Here is a 26458-nt window from a genome sequence, read left to right as displayed (position 1 = left end):
TGCACCTCTCTCTCAAGGGGGCCCTTGGCCAGTGCCTGAGGGCCCATGTGTAGTGGCGGGCCCCTGTGCAGCTGAACATGCTGCACATGTGATTTGTCCGCCCCTGCGATGGCCTCTCAGAGGCCATCGCATGTTGAAGGCAGAATCAACATACGATGCTTTTGTATGTCGGGGCCATGGCATAAACGGCTATCCGGCAGAGCCGACTGCTTCAGCTGCCGCCGGATAGCCGTTTACGGTGCCCCGTAAGCTCCAGTGATGGTCACTCGCCTGTCCGCGGCGCTCCAGGGCGTCATCTTCAGGATCTTTACAACTTCGTAGCCTTCAACGACTTTGCCGAACACCACGTGCTTTCCGTCCAGCCATTCAGTTTTAGCAGTGCAGACGAAGAACTGGGAACCATTTGTGTTAGGTCCAGCATTGGCCATAGACAAGATACCAGGTCCGGCGCTCTCCATCGTCGTCATCACGTTGCCGTGCACGCCGTCCCGTCATCCAATAGGAGCGGCTTGCATAGTGACGTGATGGCGGTGATGAGGAACAGAGACGTTCCGGAGCGGCGGGGATACCCCGGGGACACGACGGCAGCGATGGACGGCGACATCCAGGGCAGCAGTGATTGCGGGGACAGGTGAGTACAACGTCCTATATTTAACATTGCACGGATCCCTCAACATACGATGGTTTCAACAAACGATGGTCCATTTGGCACGAATTACCATCGTATGTTGAGGGACCACTGTATTTGCATCATTCTAATTGGCCCACAAGTGAAAAGAAGGAATATGCAAATATTCACATATGCGGAAAAAATGAATATTCGTAATTTCGAATATATGGCGAATATAAAAATTTGGTATTCGAAGCGGAAAAAACTGTTATTTACTCAAAAGTGAAGTGCCCAACATACAATATATACAAAGATGAGCGTATTTAAAATATTAAACACAAACCACAAAGCGTGGGGGATGGGGGGGGGGATAAGGGTACAGGTGAATGAACTACACTAGAGTTCCTACCTATCTAGGGTGGATACTCCTGAACTAAGTGTGGATAGGGAGCAGCGTCCATCGGGGTCCAGCAGCCACCATGAAGGACATAACAGCACCATTGGTTTCTCCCTCATCTTTTGGGATTTCCCTACGCTGTAACCCTGACAGCACCAGTGTAATCCTTATCTCCTAAGTTTTTGTTTTTTGACTGCTATCCTTAGTCCTCTCGGCACCTACGAGTCCGGGTGCTGGGTCCTGGTGCTCCCTGATTGGGGCTATATCGTTATATCATCAGCTCCACATGGTTATTTTCTTGGGTCTTACTACATATGTGCATTATTCTTGCATTCATGAAGCATCTGTCCAATTGATTGGGGTATTATTTGGCCATATATATAGCCCTAAGTTATGGCTTCAAGATTATAGTGTATCTGAGTTTGGTATAATTTTGGAGTTTTGTCCATGTGCACAACATAGTTTTGGACCGTACAAACCCCTGGTGACTGCCTGACTGACTATATCTGACCCACTGACGCTGTGCTAACCTATCTCTTCTTTTATTTGTTGTATCTAATATTATGTATTGACATCAATTGTGCCCACTTATCATGTCAACTAACATGTATGTGATCATTAACCCCTTAAGGACACATGACGTACTGGAACGTCATGTGTCCACTCCCGATCTATAACGCGGGGCCACGGCGTGGCCCCGCGTCATAGCGGTTCGGGCCCGGCCTCTAACAACGGCCGGGACCCGTGGCTAATAGCGCGCGGCATTGATCGCTGTGCCGCGCGCTATTAACCCTTTAGACGCGGCGTTCAAAGTTGAACGCCGCGTCTAAAGTGAAACCGAAAGCATGCCGGCTAGCTCAGTGGGCTGTTCGGGATAGCCGCGGTGAAATCGCGGCATCCCGAACAGCTGACAGGACAGCGGGAGGGCCCCTACCTGCCTCCTCGCTGTCCGATCGCCGAATGACTGCTCAGTGCCTGAGATCCAGGCATGAGCAGTCATGCGGCAGAATCATCGATCACTGGTTTCTTATGAGAAACCAGTGATCAATGTAAAAGATCAGTGTGTGCAGTGTTATAGGTCCCTATGGGACCTATAACACTGCAAAAAAAAAGTGCAAAAAAAAAGTGAATAAACATCATTTAACCCCTTCCCTATTAAAAGTTTGAATCACCCCCATTTTCCCATAAAAGAAAAAACACAGTGTAAATAAAAATAAAAATAAACATAAATGGTATCGCCGCGTGCGGAAATGTCCGAATTATAAAAATATATCGTTAATTAAACCGCTCGGTCAATGGCGTGCGCGCAAAAAAATTCCAAAGTCCAAAATAGTGCATTTTTGGTCACTTTTTATATCATGAAAAAATGAATAAAAAGCGATCAATAAGTCCTATCAATGCAAAAATGATACCGTTAAAAACTTCAGATCACGGCGCAAAAAATGAGCCCTCATACCGCCCCATACACGGAAAAATAAAAAAGTTATAGGGGTCAGAAGATGACAATTTTAAACGTATAAATTTTTCTGCATGAAGTTATGATTTTTTCCAGAAGTGCGACAAATTCAAACCTGTATAAGTAGGGTATGATTTTAATCATATGGACCTACAGAATAAAGGTAAGGTGTCATTTTTACCGAAAAATGTACTACGTAGAAACGGAAGCCCCCAAAAGTTACAAAATGGCGTTTTTTTTTTCAATTTTGTCTCACAATGATTTTTTTTCCCGTTTCACCGTAGATTTTTGGGCACAATGACTGACGTCATTACAAAGTAGAATTGGTGGTGCAAAAAATAAGCCATCATATGGATTTTTAGGTGCAAAATTGAAAGAGTTATGATTTTTTAAAGGCAAGGAGCAAAAAACGAAAATGCAAAAACGGAAAAACCCCCGGTGCATTGCCGTGGAATGAGATTTGCCATAGAATGAGATGGTCCGCCTCCATCACATCCTATTGGCTCTCTCTTGTCACGTGACATATTTAAACGTCACGCATCGATGCGCACAGCAGTGTCAGTTTGGCTATCACAGGGAGAGGATCTCCTCACCCTGTGATAGCTGAAGCTGTACGGAGCTCTCATGGCCTCTGTGGCCCGACAGAAGTTCACACATGTACGCAGCTCATACGGCTGCCTCATATACATTTACTGTTCATCCACAGCGCTATCGGGATCCCTATGCCCGATGGCGCTGTCATCAGGATCCCCACGCCCGCAGCTCTACACCCCGTCCCCCGCAGCTGTACTCCCCGTCCCCCGCAGCTCTATTCCCCGTCCCCCGCAGCTCTACTCCCCGTCCTACGCAGCTGTACTCCCCGTCCCCCGCATCTCTACTCCCCGTCCCCCGCATCTCTACTCCCCGTCCTACGCAGCTGTACTCCCCGTCCCCCGCATCTCTACTCCCCGTCCCCCGCAGCTCTACTCCCCGTCCCCCGCATCTCTACTCCCCGTCCCCCGCAGCTCTACTCCCCGTCCCCTGTGAACGCTCAGGGAGCGATCCACAGCGCTATGGGGATTCCTACGCCCGATGGCGCTGTCATCAGTGTGCATCCCCGCGAGCGCCCCATGCCCGCAGCTCTACTCCCCGTCCCTCCGTAGCTCTACTCCCCGTCCCGTTAACGCTCAGGGAGCGGGGAACAGAAAGTAGAGCATCGGGCGCAGGTAAAGTAGTACTGCGCATGCGCAGCACTACGCGAATAACTTAACCTGCGCCCGATGCTCTACTTTCTGTTCCCCGCTCCCTGAGCGTTAACGGGACGGGGAGTAGAGCTGCGGAGGACGGGGAGTAGAGCTGCGGGAGTGGGGCGCTCGCGGGGACGCACACTGATGACAGCGCCATCGGGCTCCCGATAGCGCTGTGGATGAACAGTAAATGTATATGAGGCAGCCGTATGAGCTGCGTACATGTGTGAACTTCTGTCGGGCCACAGAGGCCATGAGAGCTCCGTACAGCTTCAGCTATCACAGGGTGAGGAGATCCTCTCCCTGTGATAGCCAAACTGACACTGCTGTGCGCATCGATGCGTGACGTTTAAATATGTCACGTGACAAGAGAGAGCCAATAGGATGTGATGGAGGCGGACCATCTCATTCTATGGCAAATCTCATTCCACGGCAATGCACCGGTCCTTAAGGGGTTAATCATGCTATCTGATTTATCTTTACTGTGTTACCTGTTCGGCCTCCTCTCGTTCCCTGATGAGCCCCGTCTATTATCGGGTGAAACGCGTTGGTAGAGAGGTTTGCTCATTTAGTACTATTATTATCATTACATTTTGTCTCCCTTCCCTATCCACACTTAGTTCAGGAGTATCCACCCTAGATAGGTAGGAACTCTAGTGTAGTCATTCACCTGTACCCTTATCCCCTCCCCCCCATCCCCCACGCTTTGTGGTTTGTGTTTAATATTTTAAATACGCTCATCTTTGTATATACTGTATGTTGGGCACTTCACTTTTGAGTAAATAATAATTTCTTATATCTAGGTCTGCCTTATTGGTGTGTTTTTTCCGCTTCGAATACTCAATTTAGTACACCTAGGGCTTTGTTGTATCTTTCTGGTTTTGAGGTACCAGTTATCTATTACCGTTCTAAGTGTTGAATATAAAAATTTGAAATGCGAATATTCACGTCCAACACTAATGACTACGTTCAGTCCATTACAGTCAATGGGCTAGTGTTTCCCAACATGTGTCCTGCCAGCTGTAGCAAAACTACAACTCCCAGCATGCCCGGACAGCCTCTGGCTGTCCGGGCATGCTGGAGTTGTAGTTTTGCAACAACTGGAGACACATTTGTTGGGAAACACTGACGTAGCACGACACCATGAACAGGATACAACAGCGTGCTTTTTGTTGAGAGAATACCCTGTGTGTATAGGGGAAAGGTGATAGAGACATGACTGACATGACGCCCCTCTAGGCGTGTGGTAAGAAACACCCTCTGAGGATGAGCACTGACCATATCCGGCTGCTTGAATGAATGGGCTGTGTGCTTTTAGCAGCTTCCACATGTAATGCCCAGATAAATATCGACAAAAACATAACAGAACGCCCGCGCCCCCTGAGCGTCATGACTGGCAGTATGAGGGCGCCTATAGCTCCTGCACTTCACCCTATATCGTGACTGGCTAAACACCGAAGACACCAACCAGAAAAACATCTCAGGAACACCCTTATTATCCATGCCGCGCAGTGGATTCTGGGTATGGTAGTCTGGACGGGAGGGACGTAGTAGTACTTTTCCACCTGAGATCAGGCGAATGAACTACAGTTCCCAACAGCTCATGGGAAGCTGAGAGAGCGCAGGTCGGAAGCCGCACGGCTCTGTGTGTTGGTCACACGGCAGCGATAACCGGCGCTGTGGGTTACGGAGCGGTGACAGGATGGATGTGAGAGGCGGCTCTGTTGGTGACTCCCCCTGCTGTCCCGTCAGTGAGAGAGCAGCCGAACTCCGGGTGTGACAGCTGCTGCCATACAGCTCGCCGGGCTCCTTTTTCCTGGGGCGCTGGGGACGGATAGTGGTGGGGGCTGCGCTCCCCTAGTATGGAGAGAGCCATGGAGCAGCTTAACCGTTTGACCCGATCCCTGCGCCGAGCCCGCACCGTAGAGCTGCCAGAAGGTAATGGACGTGTGCACCTCATGGGATGAGGGATGTACCTAGTGTAGGGCCAGTGCTCAGCAGGTGTAACTCCTACGGGTCATCTGTCATATCATGAGGGAGAGGTGAATGTATCACTATGAGGTGTATTACAAGGGATGTGTACTCATCACTATGACGTGTATTACAAGGGATGTGTACCCATCACTATGACGTGTATTACAAGGGCTGTGTACTCATCACTATGACGTGTATTACAAGGGATGTGTACTCATCACTATGACGTGTATTACAAGGGATGTGTACTCATCACTATGACGTGTATTACAAGGGATGTGTACTCATCACTATGACGTGTATTACAAGGGATGTGTACTCATCACTATAAGGTGTATTACAAGGGGTGTGTACCCATCACTATGACGTGTATTACAAGGGATGTGTACCCATCACTATGACGTGTATTACAAGGGATGTGTACCCTTCACTATGAGGTGTATTACAAGGGATGTGTACCCATCACTATGACGTGTATTACAAGGGATGTGTACTCATCACTATGACGTGTATTACAAGGGATGTGTACTCATCACTATGACGTGTATTACAAGGGATGTGTACTCATCACTATGACGTGTATTACAAGGGATGTGTACCCATCACTATGAGGTGTATTACAAGGGATGTGTACTCATCACTATGAGGTGTATTACAAGGGATGTGTACCCATCACTATGACGTGTATTACAAGGGATGTGTACCCATCACTATGACGTGTATTACAAGGGATGTGTACTCATCACTATAAGGTGTATTACAAGGGGTGTGTACCCATCACTATGACGTGTATTACAAGGGATGTGTACCCATCACTATGACGTGTATTACAAGGGATGTGTACCCTTCACTATGACGTGTATTACAAGGGATGTGTACCCTTCACTATGAGGTGTATTACAAGGGATGTGTACCCATCACTATGACGTGTATTACAAGGGATGTGTACTCATCACTATGACGTGTATTACAAGGGATGTGTACCCATCACTATGACGTGTATTACAAGGGATGTGTACCCTTCACTATGACGTGTATTACAAGGGATGTGTACCCTTCACTATGAGGTGTATTACAAGGGATGTGTACCCATCACTATGACGTGTATTACAAGGGATGTGTACTCATCACTATGACGTGTATTACAAGGGATGTGTACCCGTCACTATGACGTGTATTACAAGGGATGTGTACTCATCACTATGAGGTGTATTACAAGGGATGTGTACTCGTCACTATGAGGTGTATTACAAGGGATGTGTACTCATCACTATGAGGTGTATTACAAGGGATGTGTACTCATCACTATGAGGTGTATTACAAGGGATGTGTACACATAAGCGGAGAGGTGTATGTACTTCAAGGAATGTGTAAACGTAAGCGGCGATGTGTACGCATCATGAGGTACATGTACACATTACTATGAGGTGTATGTATTATGAGGGACGAGTATACATCACTGGAGAGGTGTATGTATTTCAAAGGACATGTACACATCACAAATGACATGTAGGTTTCATGAAGGGTGTAAATGTATAACAAGGAATGTGTGTATATCACTAATGACATGTACACATCTTTGGTGACATGAATATATCATGTAGGCAACGTCTACATTGCTGGTGACATGTACGTATCATGAGGGACATGTACATATCACCAGATGGTGTTTTATAATGGGTGTTTTTGAAATCACCAATGACCTGTAAGTTTCATGAAGGAAGTGTATATATAGCAAGGGATGTCACAATCAAACAATAAAAGACGCAGATCTGGCACTCCTCCACACTTCACGACCTGCACGACTCTTGTAACCGGGGGTGCCCTGTATACATACAGCTTATACCCATCCAAATAGAAAAGAAATGAAAATGGCACTCACCGATATGTGAAGATTTCTTGTTACTTTATTCAATTGCCTGCATACATAATTAGGCATCAGGGAGTGCAAACAGTGGACCAGGGGCATTCTCAGGACTGCTGTTTCATGCTAATATACTTCCTCCAGCTGATAGTGCTTGACAGGAGCCCCTGCTCCTTTGTTTGCACTCCACACTGCTTGTTTATGCATGCACGCAATGAAATAAGTAACAAAAAGTCTTCATATATCGATGATAACAAAGCATGTGTCCATATCACTGGTGAGATGTTTGTATCATGAGGGATGTGTACACATCACCAGTGAGGTCTATGGGGGACATGTATCATTATTTGTGTATAGTAGAAGCATGTTACCCCTTTTCCCGAATTCTAAATTATGTGCAGAAGAACTACATTTATCAATCAAGTGCAATGAGCTTCATAAATTGCGGGTAAATATAGTAATCTCCTAAATCCACTCTTTGGAAAATAGAATCAATGATTTAGAGCATCTTGCTACGTTAAGTCCAAGATGGCTTATATTTGCGCAAAAAAACTGCTCTTGCGGCAAAATTTTTGGTGTAAAAAAAAAAGTACGCAGTTAATAAATCCATGTGTACTATAGATGTCACTCCAAGGTACCCTGATTCAGCCACATCTGGAGGACATGCTCTACCAAAACGTGCGCAAAAAAATTGCGCAAATAAAGGGCTTGCGCAAAGTTTTGCGCAAAAAAATACACACAAAACAGGGGTAAAATCTTTGATACATGTCCCCCTATGTGTTACGAGAGATGTGTAGATGTGAATATATCACGAAGAACGTGTTCATATCGCCAATGAAACGTTCATTAAATTTGGTATTTAGATGGTGACATCTGTGTATTATGAAGGAAGTGCATCACTGGTGATGTTTACATATGTGGGTGGTGTACACATTGCTGTGACATTTATGTATTATGGAGGACATATACACATGACTGGTGATATTTACATATGTGGGTGGTGTACACATTGCTGTGACATTTATGTATTATAGAGGACATATACACATGACTGGTGATATTTACATATGTGGGTGGTGTACACATTGCTGTGACATTTATGTATTATGGAGGACATATACACATCACTGGTGATATTTACATATGTGGGTGGTGTACACATTGCTGTGACATTTATGTATTATAGAGGACATATACACATGACTGGTGATATTTACATATGTGGGTGGTGTACACATTGCTGTGACATTTATGTATTATGGAGGACATATACATATCACTGGTGATATTTACTTATGTGGGTTGTGTACACATTGCTGTGACATTTATGTATTATAGAGGACATAAACACATCACTGGTGATATTTACATATGTGGGTGGTGTACACATTGCTGTGACATTTATGAATTATGGAGGACATATACACATCACTGGTGATATTTACTTATGTGGGTTGTGTGCACATTGCTGTGACATTTATGTATTATAGAGGACATAAACACATCACTGGTGATATTTACATATGTGGGTTGTGTACACATTGCTGTGACATTTATGAATTATGGAGGACATATACATATCACTGGTGATGCATATGCAAATTTAGGTTGGTCCATGTTTTCGTATATTGGCAATGGTAATAAATTCATTTCTTGTTGTGTCTTGCAGATAATGAAACTGCTGTTTACACCTTGATGCCAATGGTAATGGCTGATCAACACAGGTAAGTGGTTATGTGGTAGTTTATTAAAGGAACATAGTAGTTTATTAAAGGACAACTGTCACCTAAAATATGCAGGCAACATGGAGAAGGAGGAGGTGGACAATGTATAGTTTTGTGGAATAAGTTCCAGGATTGCTATTTCTTCATTTAAACCTGTGCTCATTCCGGGCTAAGTAGTCATGTGGGTGGTCCTACTCAGTGACTGACAGCTCTCTGTATAAGTGTGCGTATAGCAAGAGCGTTTAATCACTCAGTAGGACCGCCCACATGACTACTTAGCACAGAATGAGCAGAGATTAACATGAATAAACCAAAGTTATCCTGGAACTTTCCCACAATGATATATTTTAATCTGATCAGCTCCTCCTGTTCTATAACATAATAAGCCCGAACATTAGACTGTATTTCCAACATGACTGGTTCCCAAATGTTTACCCTACCTATGAAAACTGATGGCCTATCCTCTGCAGCATTTCCATGTTTTTTTGGGGGAAAAACGCCAAGAAAAATGCCAATTTTTTTCGGCCAAAAAACGCTGCGGCCAGATGTTAGCTGTAAATCAATGAGAAATCGCAAAATTCTTTTTCCACTTGCCGTTTTTCAGTTTGGCGTTCTTTTATACTTTAGGTGTTTTTTCACTTTTTTTTTTTTTTTTTTAGCTCCTTTGCGGTTTTGCAAAGTCGCAGCATGTTGAGCCAATGGCTTTTTTCCCCCCCTGAAATCGTGGCGTTTTTCTCCCATAGAAGTCTATGGGAGTGAAAAAAACGCCAAGAAAAACGCCATGTGGGTTTTAACTTTGGCGTTTTTGCCTGCGGTTTTTATTCCTTTTTGGACTTTAGCAATCCAAAAAAGTGATGGAGATACCTTTTTTAATAAAATTTCGTAGGGTACCATGGAAAAAATTGTATCCAACGAAATTTCCTTTTTAAAACACATTTTTTATTCATTTTTAAAACAGAGATCAATTTATGTGTTCGAGCATGGACCTAAAAATGTAGCCGACAATAATAAAAATGTAGTGTGTGTGTTTTTCACCTTTTTTTTATTTTAGTACATTTTTTTAGGTAGTACTACTACTCCCAGCATGGAAAACACTGGGATCCTTCTGTATAATGTATAGATGTGGCCGGCTGCTCTTCTATGGTCCGTTGTGATTGGCCAGATGGTTCCAGCCAATCACAACTCTGTGTGGGAAATATGAATAGGTGTATATATACGTCAGTGCAGGGGACCATAGAAGAGTGCCCGCCCGCATCTATTCGTTATTCAGGAGGATCACAGCGGGTGTCAGGAGTGACTTCCACTGTGATCTTTCCTTAACTGCAGGTACTACTACTCCCAACATGGAGCACACTCAGAAGTGACACTCGCTGCGATCTGTCTATTAATGCAGGTTCTACACCTCCCAGCATGGAGCAGAGTGTGCTTCATGTTGGGAGTAGTAGTACCTGCAATTAAGGACAGGGTGTCCCTCCTGACACCCGATGCGATCGTCCTATATATATATTGCAGAGATGTGGAGCGGCTTTCTCATGCACATCCGCATCTCTGCACTATACTCCGGCCAGTGATGTGAATAGAACATCACTCATTCATATTTCCCTCTGAGAGCTGTGATTGGCTGCCACCATCCGGCCAATCCCCACTCTGGGCAGCAAATATGAATGAGTGATGTTCTATTCACATCACTGGCCGGCCGGAGTACAGAGCAGAGATGCGAGTGCTGTATAGAGCTGCTCCACATCTCTGCTATATTATGGACGATCACATCAAGTGTCATGACTGAAACCCGGGGCGATATGTCTTAGTACAGGTACTACTACTCCCATCATGGAACAGTCTGTTCCATGCTGGGAGTAGTAGTACTACCTAAGAAATGTTAAAAAATTGAGAAAAAAAAATGTATAAAAATTTTGTTATAAAACAAATATAGATTTTGTAATAAAAAAAATTTCCATCACTACTGCATTCTTTTTTTATTTTTTTTTATTTTTTTTTTTTGGTTCTCAACAAATTTTGGGTACAAATAAAAAAACGCCAAATGGGCCAAAAATGCAATTTCCACTTGAATGCAAAAAATGCCAGAAAAAACGCAAGAAAAAAGGGATAAGTTTAGGGGATAAGTTTCTTTTCACTGCACAGCCCATTTAATAGCTGGAAATTCCCCCCAAAAAAGCTGGTCAGAAATTTCCCGACCTGTCTGTCCCCATTGTAAATAGAGTGGAATCATGCAAGTATAAAATATTCTCTACTAATAAAAACCTAACACCCTTAGTAAATTAGGGCCGCTTTGTTTATACTGTGGATATACTTAAAATAGTTTACTTTTCCAATGTAATATAAGAATGTTTTTCTCATATAAAAAGTTATTAATTTTCATTTTTTTTATTCATTTAGGTCTGTTTTGGAGTTGCTTTCTAATTCTAAGTTTGATGTTAACTATGCCTTTGGAAGAGTAAAACGAAGTTTACTTCATATTGCTGCCAAGTAAGAAATTTGCTACTTTTTTTTTTTTTTTTTTTTTTTTTAAACTTTAGTTGCATCAATAAGATAAACTAAAACAATGAAAGCCTAGCAATAACCTATAGAGCAGGAGAAGCTTTGATATACATTGCTCCAAAAAATAAAGGGAACACTTAAACAACACAATGTAACTCCAAGTCAATCACACTTCTGTGAAATCACACGGTCCACTCAGGAAGCAACACTGATTGACACTCAATATCACATGCTGTTGTGCAAATGGAACAGACAACAGGTGACAACAGACACCCCCAATAAAGAAATGGTTCTGCAGACCACTCCTCAGTTCCTATGCTTCTTGGCTGATGTTTTGGTCATTTTGTATGCTGGCGGTGTTTTCACTCTAGTAGTAGCATGAGACAGGGTCTACAAGCTGGCTCAGATAGTGCAGCTCATCCAGGATGGCACATCAATGCGAGCTATGGCAAGAAGGTTTGCTGTGTCTGTCAGCGTAGTGACAAGAGCATGGAGGCGCTACCAGGAGACAGGCCAGTACATCAGGAGACGTGGAGGAGGCCGTAGGAGGGCAACAAACCAGCAGCAGGACCTCTACCTCCACCTTTGTGCAAGAAGGAGCAGGAAGAGCCCTGCAAAAGGACCTCCAGCAGGCCACAAATGTGCATGTGTCCACTCAAACAGTCAGAAACAGACTCCACAGGTGGGGGTTGTGTTTACAGCCCAACACCGTGCAGGACGTTTGGCATTTGCCAGAGAACACCAAGATTGGCAAATTCGACACTGGCGCCTTGTGCTCTTCACAGATGAAAACAGGTTCACACTGAGCACACGTCTGGAGACGCTGTGGAGAACGTTCTGCTGCCTGCAACATCCTCCAGCATGACCGGTTTGGTGGTTAGTAATGGTGTGGGGTGGCATTTCTTTGGGGGGGACGCACAGCCCTTCATGTGCTTGCCTGAGGTAGCCTGACTGCCATTAGGTACCGAGATGAGATCCTCAGACCCCTTGTGAGACCATATGCTGGTGCGGTTGCCCTGGGTTCCTCCTAATGCAAGACAATGCTAGACCTCATGTGGCTGGAGTGTGTCAGCTGTTCCTGCAAGAGGAAGGCATTGATGCTATGGCCTGGCCCGCCCGTTCCCCAGACCTCAATCCGCTTGAGCACATCTGGGACATCATGTCGTGCTCTAGCCACCTACGTTGCGCCACAGACTGTCCAGGAGTTGGCGGATGCTTTAGTCCAGGTCTGGGAGGACATCCCTCAGGAGACTATCTGCCACCTCATCAGGAGCATGCCCAGGCATTGTAGGGAGGACATATGGGCACGTGGAGGCCACACACACTACTGAGCCTCATTTTGACTTGTTTTAAGGACATTACATCAAAGTTGGATCAGCCTGTAGTGTGGTTTTCCACTTTGATTTTGAGTGTGACTCCATATCCAGACCTCCATGGGTTGATAAATATGATTTCCATTGATAATTTTTGTGTGATTTTGTCAGCACATTCAACTATGTAAAGACGAAAGTATTTCATACAATTAGTTCATTCACTCAGATCTAGGATGTGTTATCTTAGTGTTCCCTTTATTTTTTTGAGCAGTGTATTTTTTTGTTGAAAAAGGTTAAGTGTAACTTGTCCCCTGGGGATGGTGAGGATAACGATTTTAGCATATATAACTCGTTGTTAAGCGTTATATATATGCTAAAATCTATGGATTGGTTCCCTTTTAAATCCCTGCTCATTTTGGGTGTAGGAGTCTTTAGGGGTTTTGATAAGTGACTGATAGCCTTCCCTTTATACTTGCTCATACATAGAAGATTACCAGTCATTGAATAACACTACTTGCTACACTCATAGATGTTAATAATAAGCTATACTATTTTTTTCCATAGAACTATACTCCTTGACAAAAAAGTTATGTAATAACACAAAGAGCTGGTGCTCAAGGTCCAAGATATATGGCACAAAAAGTAATAAGCAATATTTATTCTAAATGGTGCATAAACGAACATATATTAACCCCAAGGATACATGGGGTACTTGTACCCCCTGGTCCCGTTACTGCGTTTTGAAGCATCTTGACCAAATGAGCATGCTTCATACGCGGTGGGTCCTGATTACTATCAGCAGCCAGGACCCAGGGTTAATACCGATTAGGCCGATGCCCATCATTAACTCTTTAGACGTCGCAATCAACTTTGAAACATCTGGGGGGAAAAACAAACAAACATTCAGGCAGCTCAGCTGATCAGAACCATCGCAGTGAAATCTTGATGTCCTGATCATCTGAGAGGATGGTGGGAGGGGCCTTATCTGTCTCTTTGCTGTCCGATCGGTGCTCTGATGTCTCCATCCAGCCATGGCAGGCTGGAGCAGCAAACCACCGATAACACTGATCAATACTGAGCCAAAGTTGAATAGTGTATGCAGTCAAAAGATTGGATGGTAAAGCCCCCTATGGGGACTAAATAAATGAATAAAAATTACATTTTGAATAAGCCCATCACATAGTAAAAGTTTGAATCACTCCCCATTTCCCATAAATAATTTTGGTAAAATAATGTAATCAAAAATAAACATGTGGTATCGCCATGTGCTTAAATGTCCGAACTATTAAACTATAAGGTTAGTTATACCGCACGGTTGATGGCGTATACGTAAAAAAAAAATACCAAAGTCCAAAATTGTGCATTTTTGGTCACTCCCTTTACCATACAAAATTACCGTATTTATCGGGGTATACCACGCACCGGCCTATAACACGCACCCTCATTTTACCAAGGATATTTGGGTAAAAAAAGTTTTTTACCCAAATATCCATGGTAAAATGAGGGTGCGTGTGTGCGAGTGTATACCCCGATACACCCCCAGGAAAGGCAGGGGGAGAGAGGCCGTCGCTGCCCGCTTCTCTCCTCCTGCCTTTCCTGGGGTCTAGAGCCCTGCTGCCGGCCCTTCTCTCTCCCTGGCTATCGGCGCCGCTGCCCGTTCTGTCCCCCTGACTCGGTGCCAGAGGGAGAGAAGGGGCAGCGGCACCCATTGCTGGCGCCGCTGCCCCGTTGTCTCCCCCCATCCCCGGTGGCATAATTACCTGTTGCAGGGGTCGGGTCTGCGCTGCTGCAGGCCTCCGGTGTGCGTCCCCTGCGTCGTTGCTATGCGTGCATGGCAACGACGCAGGGGACGCACGCCGGAGGCCTGCAGCAGCGCGGACCCGACCCCGGCAACAGGTAATTATGCCACCGGGGATGGGGGGGAGGCAACGGGGCAGCGGCGCCGGCAATGGGTGCCGCTGCCCCTTCTCTCCCCCTGGCTGTCGGCGCCGCTTCTCTCCCCCTGGCTATCGGCGCCGGCAATGGGGCGCCGGCACCGATAGTCAGGGGGACAGAACGGGCAGCGGCACCGATAGCCAGGGGGAGAGAAGGGCCGGCAGCAGGGCTCTAGACCCCAGGAAAGGCAGGGGGAGAGAAGTGGGCAGCGACGGCCTCTCTCCCCCTGCCTTTCCTGGGGATGTATCGGCGTATAACACGCACATAGACTTTAAAAATAGGTAAAAAATTTTTGCCTAAAAAGTGCGTGTTATACGCCGATAAGTACGGTAATAAAAAGCGATTAAAAGGTTCCATCAAACCAATGGTACTGATAAATACTACAGACCACGGTACAAAAAATGGGCCCTCATATTGCCCCATATGCGGAAAAATAAAAAAGTTATAGAGGTCAGAAAATGACAATTTTTCAATATACAAATTTTGCCACATGGTTTTTATTTTATTTTAAAGTAGTAAATAAAATAAAACCTACATAAATTGGGTATCCTTGTAATCGTATGGACCTAAAAAATAAAGATAATATGTAATTTTTACTGAAAAGCACACTGCGTAGAAGCGGAAGCACCCAAAAGTGACAAAATGGCTTCCCCCCCCCCCCGCAGATTGTTATAAAATAAGTGATGTCATTACAAAGTACAATTGGTGATGCAAAAAAACAAGCCCTTATATGGGTCTGTAGGTGCAAAATTGAAAGTGTTATGATTTTCAGAAAGGGAGGAGCAAAAAATTAAAGTGCGAAAACGAAAATTGGCCTGGTCCTTAAGGCCAAAATGGGCTGTGTCCTTACGGAGTTAAAACAATTGTAGTAAAAGTACTGCCGACATCAACAAGGCCCTTGTCAGTGTGGCAACAATACTGAATCAAACTGATAGTGTGATACCAAACCCAAAAAATTAGATAGGTATGTATACAAATTTATATCAAATAGAAATAAAATACATATGACTTGTCTTGTTGGTCAAATTGCATCAATTGAACAAATTCATATGAGAATTTGATTGCTAGGAAGTATGCATCTGATAAATAAGTTCATAAAAGTCCAGAATGGGAAATAATTTTACTGTATTGTAAATGGTAGTACTCTATTAGAAAGTGCAGTCGGCTGCAAATAGTAAATATGAGTATGTAGTACTCTGTATCACTCACCCAATCCGAGCATGCAGGTCTCCTGGTTCTTGCCCTTAGCGATTTCAGAGCAGACCTCCTTGATAGCTGGCTTTAAAGGAGTACTGCAGCCAAATAGAATTTATCCCCTGTCTGTTTAGGGACCCGGAACTGCCGAGGCTCTCCCCATGCAGGAGGCATGTCAAATGCAGCATGACGCCGCGGCAGACACATCCCTCCATGTCTCTATGGGAGAGGCAGAGGATGCAGCGTTCTCATCCTCACCTCTACCATAGATATGCAGAGAGCTCAAAAGTTTTCCTGTATTCTAGCGCATTAATCAGGCCGAAGTATATGTATCAAATGGATTTATTCATAAAAACGTGTTTCGACCCTGAACTAGGGTCTTCATCATGTTAGTAACCTGATGAAGACCCTAGTCCAGGGTCGAAACACTTTGTTTTTATGAATAAATCCATTTGATACTTATACTTCGGTCTGATTGATGCGCTAGAATACAGGAAAACTTTTGATCTCTCTGCATATCTACCACATCGGATGCAGTGACTCCCGAACCAGGTTGTTTCTGAGGCCGCTCATCAGACATATTCTCCCCACATGCCACTGTAGGTGTTGTGCAACATCATTTGATAAGGGCAACGATTATCACCTTAACTTGCTCTGCATATTTCTTACAGGCTTCACTAGGGGCGCACCTGGGTCTTTTTTTCTCTTTTCTTTACACTTCTCCTATAGAGCTGAATGGAGGGGGCGTGTCTGTCGACCTCTTGGTAAGGTCAACGACACAAGCATCAGCTGCACAGCATAAGCCGCGGCAGTTCCGGGTCCCTAAACTGTAGATTTTGGGGTAGGGGTCCCAGCGGTCGAACCCCCAGCAATCAGACACTTATCCCCTATTTGCATGTCTTACAATTCCCTGGAGCATTTTATTTGTGTTTCATATTAAGTTATAAACATATTTTATTTCTTGTTTGGTATCATACTTTCAGTTTTATCCACTATTGTTGCACACCAACAAGGGCCCTGTTGATATCCGCAGTACTTTTACTACAATTGTTTTATAGGTTTGTTTATACACCATTTAGAATAAATCTTATTGCTTATAAATTTTTGTGCGATATATCTTAGACCTTGAGTGCCAGCTTTTTGTGTTGTTTATTGTTTTATCTTTTTACACCTGAGGTATAGGTGATTCTGGTCAGAGAGCCATCTCTCTTCTCTGTTTTGCAAAAAAGTAATGTAGCCATATAGAAATGACAGTTTGGGTAGTGTACCTGTTGGTGAGAGATTGTTGAACTGCCTCTACAAAGTACTTGAAGACATACTGCCTCATTGACAGACTTAGATAGGGGCGTATCATCATTGGACTGAGAAAAGCAAATTGTTACAAGAAAGTTGTACAAATTGTTGGTTGTTTTGAAAAATTGCCTGCCATCCAGGCTGTTGACCAAGCTGTTAGGAGGTGTGGGCAGCAGTGAGGACTCACACAGTGAACAGGCTCCGGACGGACCAGACAGACCCCTAGTAAAGAAGATAGCTTAATCCGACAACATGCACAAGCATGTCCCGCAGCTATGAATTTCTATGGGGTTATGTATAGAGTCAATACCTCTTCTATAAAAGTACTAAAGAATGTTAAATATACAGATATATGTAAGTATCTTATGATGTACTAAATGGAATGACCAGGCAAGTTAGACATTAGTACAAACAGAATGTCAGTAATAAATCTATTTAAAGTGTATCCGGTACAACTGGTTCTACAAGAAACTTCAACTGTCAACCATAATCAAACAATACGTAGTCTTGACAGCAATGCATACATGTACAGTCTGAAGAGGTAACTATAGGTCTTCCACTATTAGATCTTTTCATAATTCCGAAGGCATGTGTATTATGAAATGAAAGAAATAAAGTGGCTACAATTGTCTTCTTATTAGAATGGTGAACAGATTTGTAACCTCTCTTCAAAGCAAATTTTAGTAGAAGAATCATGCCTGTCATGTTGCTTGTACAGAAAGAAAGTACTTGAGTGTGTGATGCCAGATAGACAACATTACTCAAAGACACACAAAAGGCCACAAACTGAAGCATGTTGAAGAAAGATCAAAAACTATGTTAGACAATATTATTTCAGAGTAGTAGATGCTTAGAAGAAACTTCAAAGTAAGCGAACATATCGCTTAGGTTTATTATCTTCTCTAATTGTAATATTTTTTTTATTAATTTTTTTATTAGATGTGGGGCCATTTGCCTGTTAACAGCATTTAGATGTCTAGTTTGCATCAAACACAATGGAAATACACAGTAGATTGGCCTGGACCTTATTAACTAGAATGGGCATATTTTCTAGACCTGTTATGTGACCTGTCCAGAAGTAATTTCTGAGGAATGGGAGGCTAAGCTCTTTTTTTTTTTTTTTAATTTACAATGTAACTTAACATTTTTATTGAGAAATATTTCTAATGATTAATTTTTTGGTCTTTGGTTGTTGTTCTTTAGTTGTGGCTCTGTGGAATGCTTAGTTCTGCTTCTAAAGAGAGGAGCCAATCCAAACTATCAAGATATTTCAGGATGCACACCTCTCCATTTAGCAGCTCGAAATGGGTAAGTATTTTTTTCTTCTCTCTGAGATTGTTCTCTCCTACACTGTGGTAATCCAACTCCTCCTACTGCCTTTCACCATTCTTGGCTGTGTTGTCTTCTTAGTCTTCAAATAGTCCTTCTCACTGTAGCCTGTTGTGTGACAGCTAAGGCCCTGTTCACGCACTCAATGGGATTCTGCTGTGTAGATTACACTTTGTAAGTTCTGTAATGGAACTTCAATTATCTGGCAGAATCAAAAGCCGCAATGGAACATGTTCAATCTTCCAGTGGAATCCGCCAAAGATGTCCCGTCCGGTGAACAGCCACTAATGCTGACATTGTATTTACATTTTCCACTGCCCGGTATTGCCACGGAATTTAAATCTCCCGCTGCCCACATGTCAATCAGAGCTGCTGATTCTCTGTGGGGCGCTTCAGATCCAAAACAAGAACTGCCCTTGGTATGCACTACTACCACCACCATTGTGTGCTGGGCTTCCAAGGCTACCCAACACAAGATACTGGTAGTAGTGCGGGCAGCAGAAGATTTGTATCCAGCAATGATGTTGGGCAGCCTTTGTAGCTGTATACCAGAGGGAGGTGATTGTAGATCCTGGCTTGGAGTGCCAGTGCTTTGAGAGCTGCCCAAAATCACAGCAGGATTTAAGTCACCCGCTGTCCACATGCCAATCAAAGGAGCTGACCTCCTCAGGTGCTGATTCCTGATTATTTGTACTCAATTTGCGATGGAGCAAAAAGATCACGGATCCACAGAAGAAATTCCATGCAAAAATTCTGTAGTGGGAACTGGGCCTAAGAGAAGAAGCTTTATTTTCTGTTGCCAGGAAGAACAGCCTGTATCTGGCAGAATTTCTCAGCAGAATTCCATGGAAACTTACTGCTCCAAAAAATAAAGGGAACACTTAAACAACACAATGTAACTCCAAGTCAATCACACTTCTGTGATATCACACTGTCCACTCAGGAAGCAACACTGATTGACAATCAATATCACATGCTGTTGTGCAAATGGAACAGACAACAGGTGGACATTATGGGCAATTAGCACGACACCCCCAATAAAGGAGTAGTTCTGCAGGTGGTGACCACAGACCACTTCTCAGTTCCTATGCTTCCTGGATGATGTTTTGGTCACTTTTTGAATGCTGGCGGTGCTTTCACTCTAGTGGTAGCTTGATATGGAGTCTACAACCCACACCCCCAATAAAGGAGTGGTTCTGCAGACCACTTCTCAGTTCCTATGCTTCCTGACTGATGTTTTGGTCACTTTTGAATGCTGGCAGTACTTTCACTCTAGTGGTAGCATGAGATGGAGTCTACAACCCACACAAGTACCAACCCACACAAGTGGCTCAGGTAGTGCAGCTCATCCAGGATGGCACATCAATGCGAGCTGTGGCAAGAAGGTTTGCTGTGTCTGTCAGCGTAATGTCCAGAACATGGATGTGCTACCAGGAAACAGGCTAGTACATCAGGAGACATGGAGGAGGCCGTAGGAGGGCAACAACCCAGCAGCAGGACCGCTACCTCCGCCTTTGTGCAAGGATGAGCAGGAGGAGCACTGCCAGAGCCCTGCAAAATGACCACCAGCAGGCCACAAATGTGCATGTGTCAGAAACAGACTCCATGAGGGTGGTATGAGGGCCCGGCGTCCACAGGTGGGGGTTGTGCTTACAGCCCAACACCGTGCAGGATGTTTGGCATTTGCCAGAGAACACCAAGATTGGCAAATTCGCCACTGTCGCTCTGTGCTCTTCACAGATGAAAGCAGGTTCACACTGAGCACATGTGACATGACAGAGTCTGGAGACGCAGTGGAGAACGTTTTGCTGCCTGCAACATCCTCCAACATGACCGATTTGGCGGTGGGTCAGTAATGGTGTGAGGTGGCATTTCTTTTGGGGGCCGCACAGCCCTCCATGTGCTTGCCAGAGGTAGCCTGACTGCCATTAGGTACAGAGATTAGATCTTCAGACCCCTTGTGAGACCATTTGCTGGTACAGTTTGCCCTGGGTTCCTTCTAATACAAGACAATACTAGATGTCATGTGGCCGGAGTGTGTCAGCAGTTCCTGCAAGAGGAAGGCATTGATGCTATGGACTGGCCCGCCCGTTCTCCAGACCTGAATCAGATTGGGCACATCTGGGACATCATGTTTCGCTCCATCCACCAACTCCACGTTGCACCACAGACTGTCCAGGAGTTGTACCACAGACTGTCAAAGAGTTGGCGGATGCTTTAGTCCAGGCCTGGGAGGACATTCCTCAGGAGACCATCCGCCACTTCATTGGGAGCATGCCCAGGCGTTGTACGGAGGTCATACGGGCACGTGGAGGCCACACACACACACACACACACTACTGAGCCTCATTTTGACTTGTTATATTCAGTTGTAAGTTCCGTTGACTTCTGTTGCTGCACAATTCACATGGTGGAATTTCCTCGGCAGAAACTCTGATATCGAAGTCTGTAGAAACAACATGTTTAAATGTTTAATGTTTCTACAGATTCTGCCCGAAAATGCATTGCCTTCGCTGTTGCTGGGAATTAGGTGAAGAGTTAAAATGAGGCAAGCAGAGACACAAAATGCTTGCGCTGCTCATTACTGTTTTTTATAATGTCTTCCATGCTGCTTCTGAGGGTGTGCTATGGACGTATATAGAGAGATTTATCAAAACCTGTGTAGAGGAAAAGGGTTGGTGCAGTTGCCCATAGCAATCAATCAGATTGCTTCTTTAAATAGTCCTCTGAAAAATTAAACCAGCAATCTGGTTGCTATGGGCAACTGTACCACTTTTCCTTTGCACAGGTTTTGATAAATCTTCCCCATAGAGAGTATGAGTATGCAGTGTATGGGATCCATCATAAAATATTACTTCTCATTAAAGGGGTACTCCGGCGCTAAGACATCTTATCCCCCTATCCTATGCCTGATCGTGGGGGTCCTGCCACTGGGGATCCCTGTGATCTTTCACTCAGCAACCCGTTATCATCAGCCCCCGGCGCATGTTCGCTCCGGGTCTGATGACTGCCAATCACGGGGCCGTTACCATCCCCCCAGCCCGGGACCCCCGCGATCAGGCATCTTATCCCCTATCCTTTGTATAGGGGATAAGATGTCTTAGCGCTGGAGTACCCCTTTAAAGAACTCCGGGACAACTGAAGATTATAGATGGAGCCTGTGGAGGGGACAACTGTGCAAAAATGCCATTGGCAAGTAATATAATGGACAGATATAGTGCTGCTACTCACAAACCTATCGCAGCTTATCCTGAAAAGATTATTAAAATGGTATTCAGAATTTTTAAACCTAATTCTTCCCTGAAAATATAGGAAATGTGTATAATCTTTTTAACTTGCTGTCAAAATTCTTATAGGCAAAAGAAATGCATGAGCAAACTTCTGGAATATAATGCAGATGTCAACATTTGCAACAATGAGGGTCTGACTGCTGTAAGTGATAAGTACCATTATTTTAATATGTGTGTGTGTTTGTGTTTTAATGTTTGACCCATATTGCAGACACCATCCACTGAGTGAAAATATACATCAAAACAAAATTTCATTTATATTTATTTTGATTACATAGGCCTGAATGTTTGTTAATCCTAAATTACAGCTTGTGATAAACAATAAACTCATTTTAAAGGGAATAGGTCTATTGTTTAACCCCTTAAAGGGGCACTCCGCCCCTAGACAGCTTATCCCCTATCCAAAGGATAGGGGATAAGATGTCAGTTCGCCGGGGTCCCGCTGCTGGGGACCCCGGGGATCGCTGCTGCAGCACCCCGCTATCATTACTGCGCAGAGCGAGATCGCTCTGCACGTAATGACTGGCAATACAGGGGCCGGAGCATCGTTGCATCACGGCTCTGCCCCTCGTGACTTCACGGCCCGTCCCCGTCAATACAAGTCTATGGGAAGGTGGCGTGGCGGTCGTCACGCCCCCTGCCATAGACTTGCATTAAGGGGACGGGCCGTGATGTCATGAGGGGCGGAGCCATGACGTCACGCTGCTCCGGCCCCTGTATCGCCCGTCATTACGCACAGAGCGAACTCTCTCTGTGCAGTAATGATGGCGGGGTGCCGCAGCGGCGATCCCCGGGGTCCCCAGCAGCGGGACCGCGGCTATCTAACATCTTATCCTCTATCCTTTGGATAGGGGATAAGATGCCAGGGGCGGAGTACCCCTTTAAGGACTCAGGGCGTACCGGAGTCCCGTTAACGGAGTTTAAACCGTTCTCACTAGCGGAGAACGCGTTAAACCCCAAGGTTCCCGGTTTCTAGGGGCAGCCAGGACCCAGGATGCTGGGCACCGCCGATCAGGCCGATGCCTGGCATTAACCATTTAGACACCGCGATCAAAGCGGATTGCGGCGTCTAAAGTGAAAGTAATACTACCCCGGCAGTTCAGCAGAGCTGATTGGGACTATCACGACAGAATCGCGATGTTCTGATCAGCTTACTGGACGACAGGAGGGTCCTCACCTGCCTCCTGGTTGTCCGATCGGTGATCTACTGCTCCATGCCTGCTCAGCAGGCTGGAGCAGCAGAGCACCGATAACACTGATCAGTGCTATTCTATGGCATAGCAGTGATCAATGTATGCAATCAGAAGATTGCATGGTATAGCCCCCTGTGGGGGCTAAAAGAAAAGTTGTGTTAAAAAAAAAGAGAATTCATGTGAATAAGCCCCCCCTAATAAAAGTTTACTCAGAGTACTCATAGTGGCTCCGTTGGCCTCCCTGAGCCACTATGGCTCCGTTGGCCTCCCTGGCCCGGAGGGAGCTCCTCCTATCTGGGCTGTTCTGCTGCCCTAACTTCGGAGCTATGCGGCGGCTTATCAGGCGCTTCTAAGTGTGCTGCTCCGTGCCGTCGCCGCTCCGGAGGCTGCCCGCTGTGTGTTTTTTCTTATAATTCGGCTTGTGGTGTGTAAGACAGGCACACTACTTTGACTCTTGTTAATACCATGAGGTGCAGCGTTCAAGTCCCCAGTGGACCAAAAAGTAATAGTTTTGCATCTATTACATTTTAAAATGCAGCCTTGGAGAAGATGTTGAAAATAAATAAATAAATTTACACACACACACACACACACACACACACACTCTTCCTGGTCACTCTGACCATTTGGTGTAGTTTGGCACCCTCTTGTGGCCAATTCTTGTATTGCACCCTAATATTTTACAGCCTTGGCCGGCTGGCCATATCTATACTTCTCTGTTTAATATCTGCAGTCCTTTCCTAGAGTCTGCATTGGGGGCTGCTTTATTTATTTCAATCACCCTAGACAGTGACCTGCTATACACTATACATGAGCTGCTTAATGTATCCCTCTGGCGTACCTAATTCTGCATTGTTGCTCACTGTCATGGAGCATTTGCGAAACGCCGTGGCAGGTTGTTGCCAGGGATGCACGGTCCCTTGGAAACTATCGGGGATATATTCAAGCAATCTGTTCTCTCCTGCCACTGAGCGCCGTACCTTGTGCAAACTCTTGGCGTTCCTGACAGACACTCAGGTCTCTTTTGAGGTTCCTCATCTGTCATGTCTGCCGGCCACCTATCATGGGGTGTTCTTGGCATGTCATATTCTATGATCCCTTCTCCACAGGCTACGGCATCTAGTGCTCCGGCTCCTCAAATCCAGCTCTAGGTCTACATGGGAATATCCCTGTGTGGGCATGGTTTGGCTGATATCACTATGCCAAAATGTGATCTCGCCTGTCACTCATCTCACAGCTGCCTCATTAGCGGCTGGTACTCCGGTACCCCACTGCTGGTGCAAGGTGTCCAAAGTATTGCCCCGTTGTCTACTAGGGACCCATACCAGTCAGTCAGACAGTGGTCTGCATGGGTTCCTCTGTCGCCCGTCACACGGCTGATGTTTCTGTGGCTGGAGTTCCGATACTCCACTGCTGGGTGCGAAGAACTGACCCAGTGTGTCCTACGGACCCTATGACTTGTTGTCTACATGGACCCATACCGGTAAGCCAGACAGTGGTCTGCATGGTTTCCTACACCGCCTGTCACACATCACATGGCTGATATATCTGCGGCTGGAGTTCCGGTACCCCGCTACTGTGCGAGGTGCCGACTGGTTTAATCGTTGTCTACTGTGGACCCATATCAGTAAGCCAGACAGTGGTCTGCATGGTTGCCTACACCGCCTGTCCTACATCAAATGGCTGAGGTATCAGCGGCTGAACTTCCGGTACCTCACTACAGGGCGAGGTACCGACGAAATGACTCGTTGTCTTCTATAGACGCATACAAGTAAGCCAGAAAGTGGTCTGCATGGTTTCCTACACCTCCTGTCACACATTACATGGCTGGTGTATCTGTCACTGGACTTCCAGGACCTCACTACTGTGCGAGTTTCCCGACGGAATGACTCTCTATCCACTATGGATCCATACCAGTAAGCCAGACAGCGGCCTGCATGGTTTACTTCACTGCCTGTCACACATCTCCCGGCTGTTGTATCTGCGGCTGGAGTTCCGGTACCTCGCTGCTGTGCGAGGTGCCCGACGGCATGCCTCACTGTTCACTTGGATCCATTCCAGTAAGCCAGACAGTTGTCTGCATGTTTTCTTCTGCCGACTGTCACATGTTGCACGGCTGGAGTTTCGATACCCCACTGTTGTGGGTGGTATACGTAGAACTGACACAGCATATCCCACGGACTCTATACGGGATGTCAGGGATGCATTCCATGGCCCCTCTGCCGCCCTCTATCTCCACAGGGGGCTGGGTTTCTAGGCCTCCCCACCCTCCCACCTATGACAAAGGGGCACAGTTATCGCCTGTCTGACTGTTCCCATTTCGCCAACCGCCCGGGGGTGTTCTTGTTCAGCCAGACTGTCTACACTGTTTCCGCCGCCATCGGTCTCTGACCTCAGGGCTGCCGAGGATATAGCCAGGTTTCATGTATCTCTGGGTGTGTTGTGGGATCTGAAGTAGGGTCCTTACAGGTATACGGGATTGATACCTGTCGGACAATCCTTCGTCTGCTGGGTTTTCTTCACCACCAGGTCGCCTGTTGGATAGGCCGCACTCTTGTACCCCGCTTTCTGTGGGAGGTTGAATGGAGTGACACTGGATGCTCAGGTATCCTTTGCCTGCCGGCCAGACTGTTTTCCACATGGCTTACTACTACTTTTGGTCAACTTCTGTGCACTTCCACCCCGTGGACGGTAGTTCAGGTTACCCACTGCCATAATGTAGTTTTGGAGTGAGTCACCCCATGTTGCCCCATGGGCCTTATACAATGCACCACATACAGGTTTTCGGTGTTACCTACTTGGCCAGGTCCCTCTCTGCATGCCTGCTACTCTGTTTACAGGCTGGTACCTGACTCCACTGTGTGTTTCCGTATGTGGGACCCGGCGTGGCCACGGTCCCTTTGCCACATAGCCAGACTGTGTTTCCATGGTGTTCTAATCCACCTGGTCACCTCCCCCATGTCTGCCGATGCCGCGGCGGCAGTCGAGTGTCTCTTCCAGGTGCAGTTCCACAAAGTTTGTACCTGTGGGTTCTTGGGACCCCTTCTACCTGTAAGTCACGCGGTGTCTGTATTTTACCTGTCCTTTCATTCTTCATCTCCAGAGTCTGCATCTGCAGCCTTGGTGTCTGGCTTCCGGTAATTTTGTTTCCGCAGTTCTGC

General features: G+C 45.6%; 1 protein-coding gene across 4 annotated transcripts in view; it reads left to right on the top strand.

Annotated features, from left to right (window-relative positions):
• The first annotated feature begins 4945 nt into the window (after positions 1-4945).
• HACE1 (HECT domain and ankyrin repeat containing E3 ubiquitin protein ligase 1) overlaps positions 4946-26458 on the top strand; it is a 126938-nt gene continuing 105425 nt past the window's right edge. Inside the window, exons 1-5 of one of the 4 annotated variants that reach the window (XM_056566204.1) lie at positions 4946-5627; positions 9197-9251; positions 11649-11738; positions 18689-18793; positions 22171-22246. In XM_056566204.1, the coding sequence (XP_056422179.1) occupies positions 5552-5627; positions 9197-9251; positions 11649-11738; positions 18689-18793; positions 22171-22246 (402 nt within the window). In that variant the 5' untranslated portion in view covers positions 4946-5551. The remainder of the gene's footprint in view (positions 5628-9196; positions 9252-11648; positions 11739-18688; positions 18794-22170; positions 22247-26458) is intronic. The other 3 variants (XM_056566201.1, XM_056566202.1, XM_056566203.1) reach the window with 3 other exon arrangements.

Source organism: Hyla sarda, chromosome 3 (assembly GCF_029499605.1).
Source record: "Hyla sarda isolate aHylSar1 chromosome 3, aHylSar1.hap1, whole genome shotgun sequence".
NCBI lineage: Eukaryota > Metazoa > Chordata > Amphibia > Anura > Hylidae > Hyla > Hyla sarda.
This window is presented reverse-complemented; position numbering and strand designations above follow the sequence as displayed.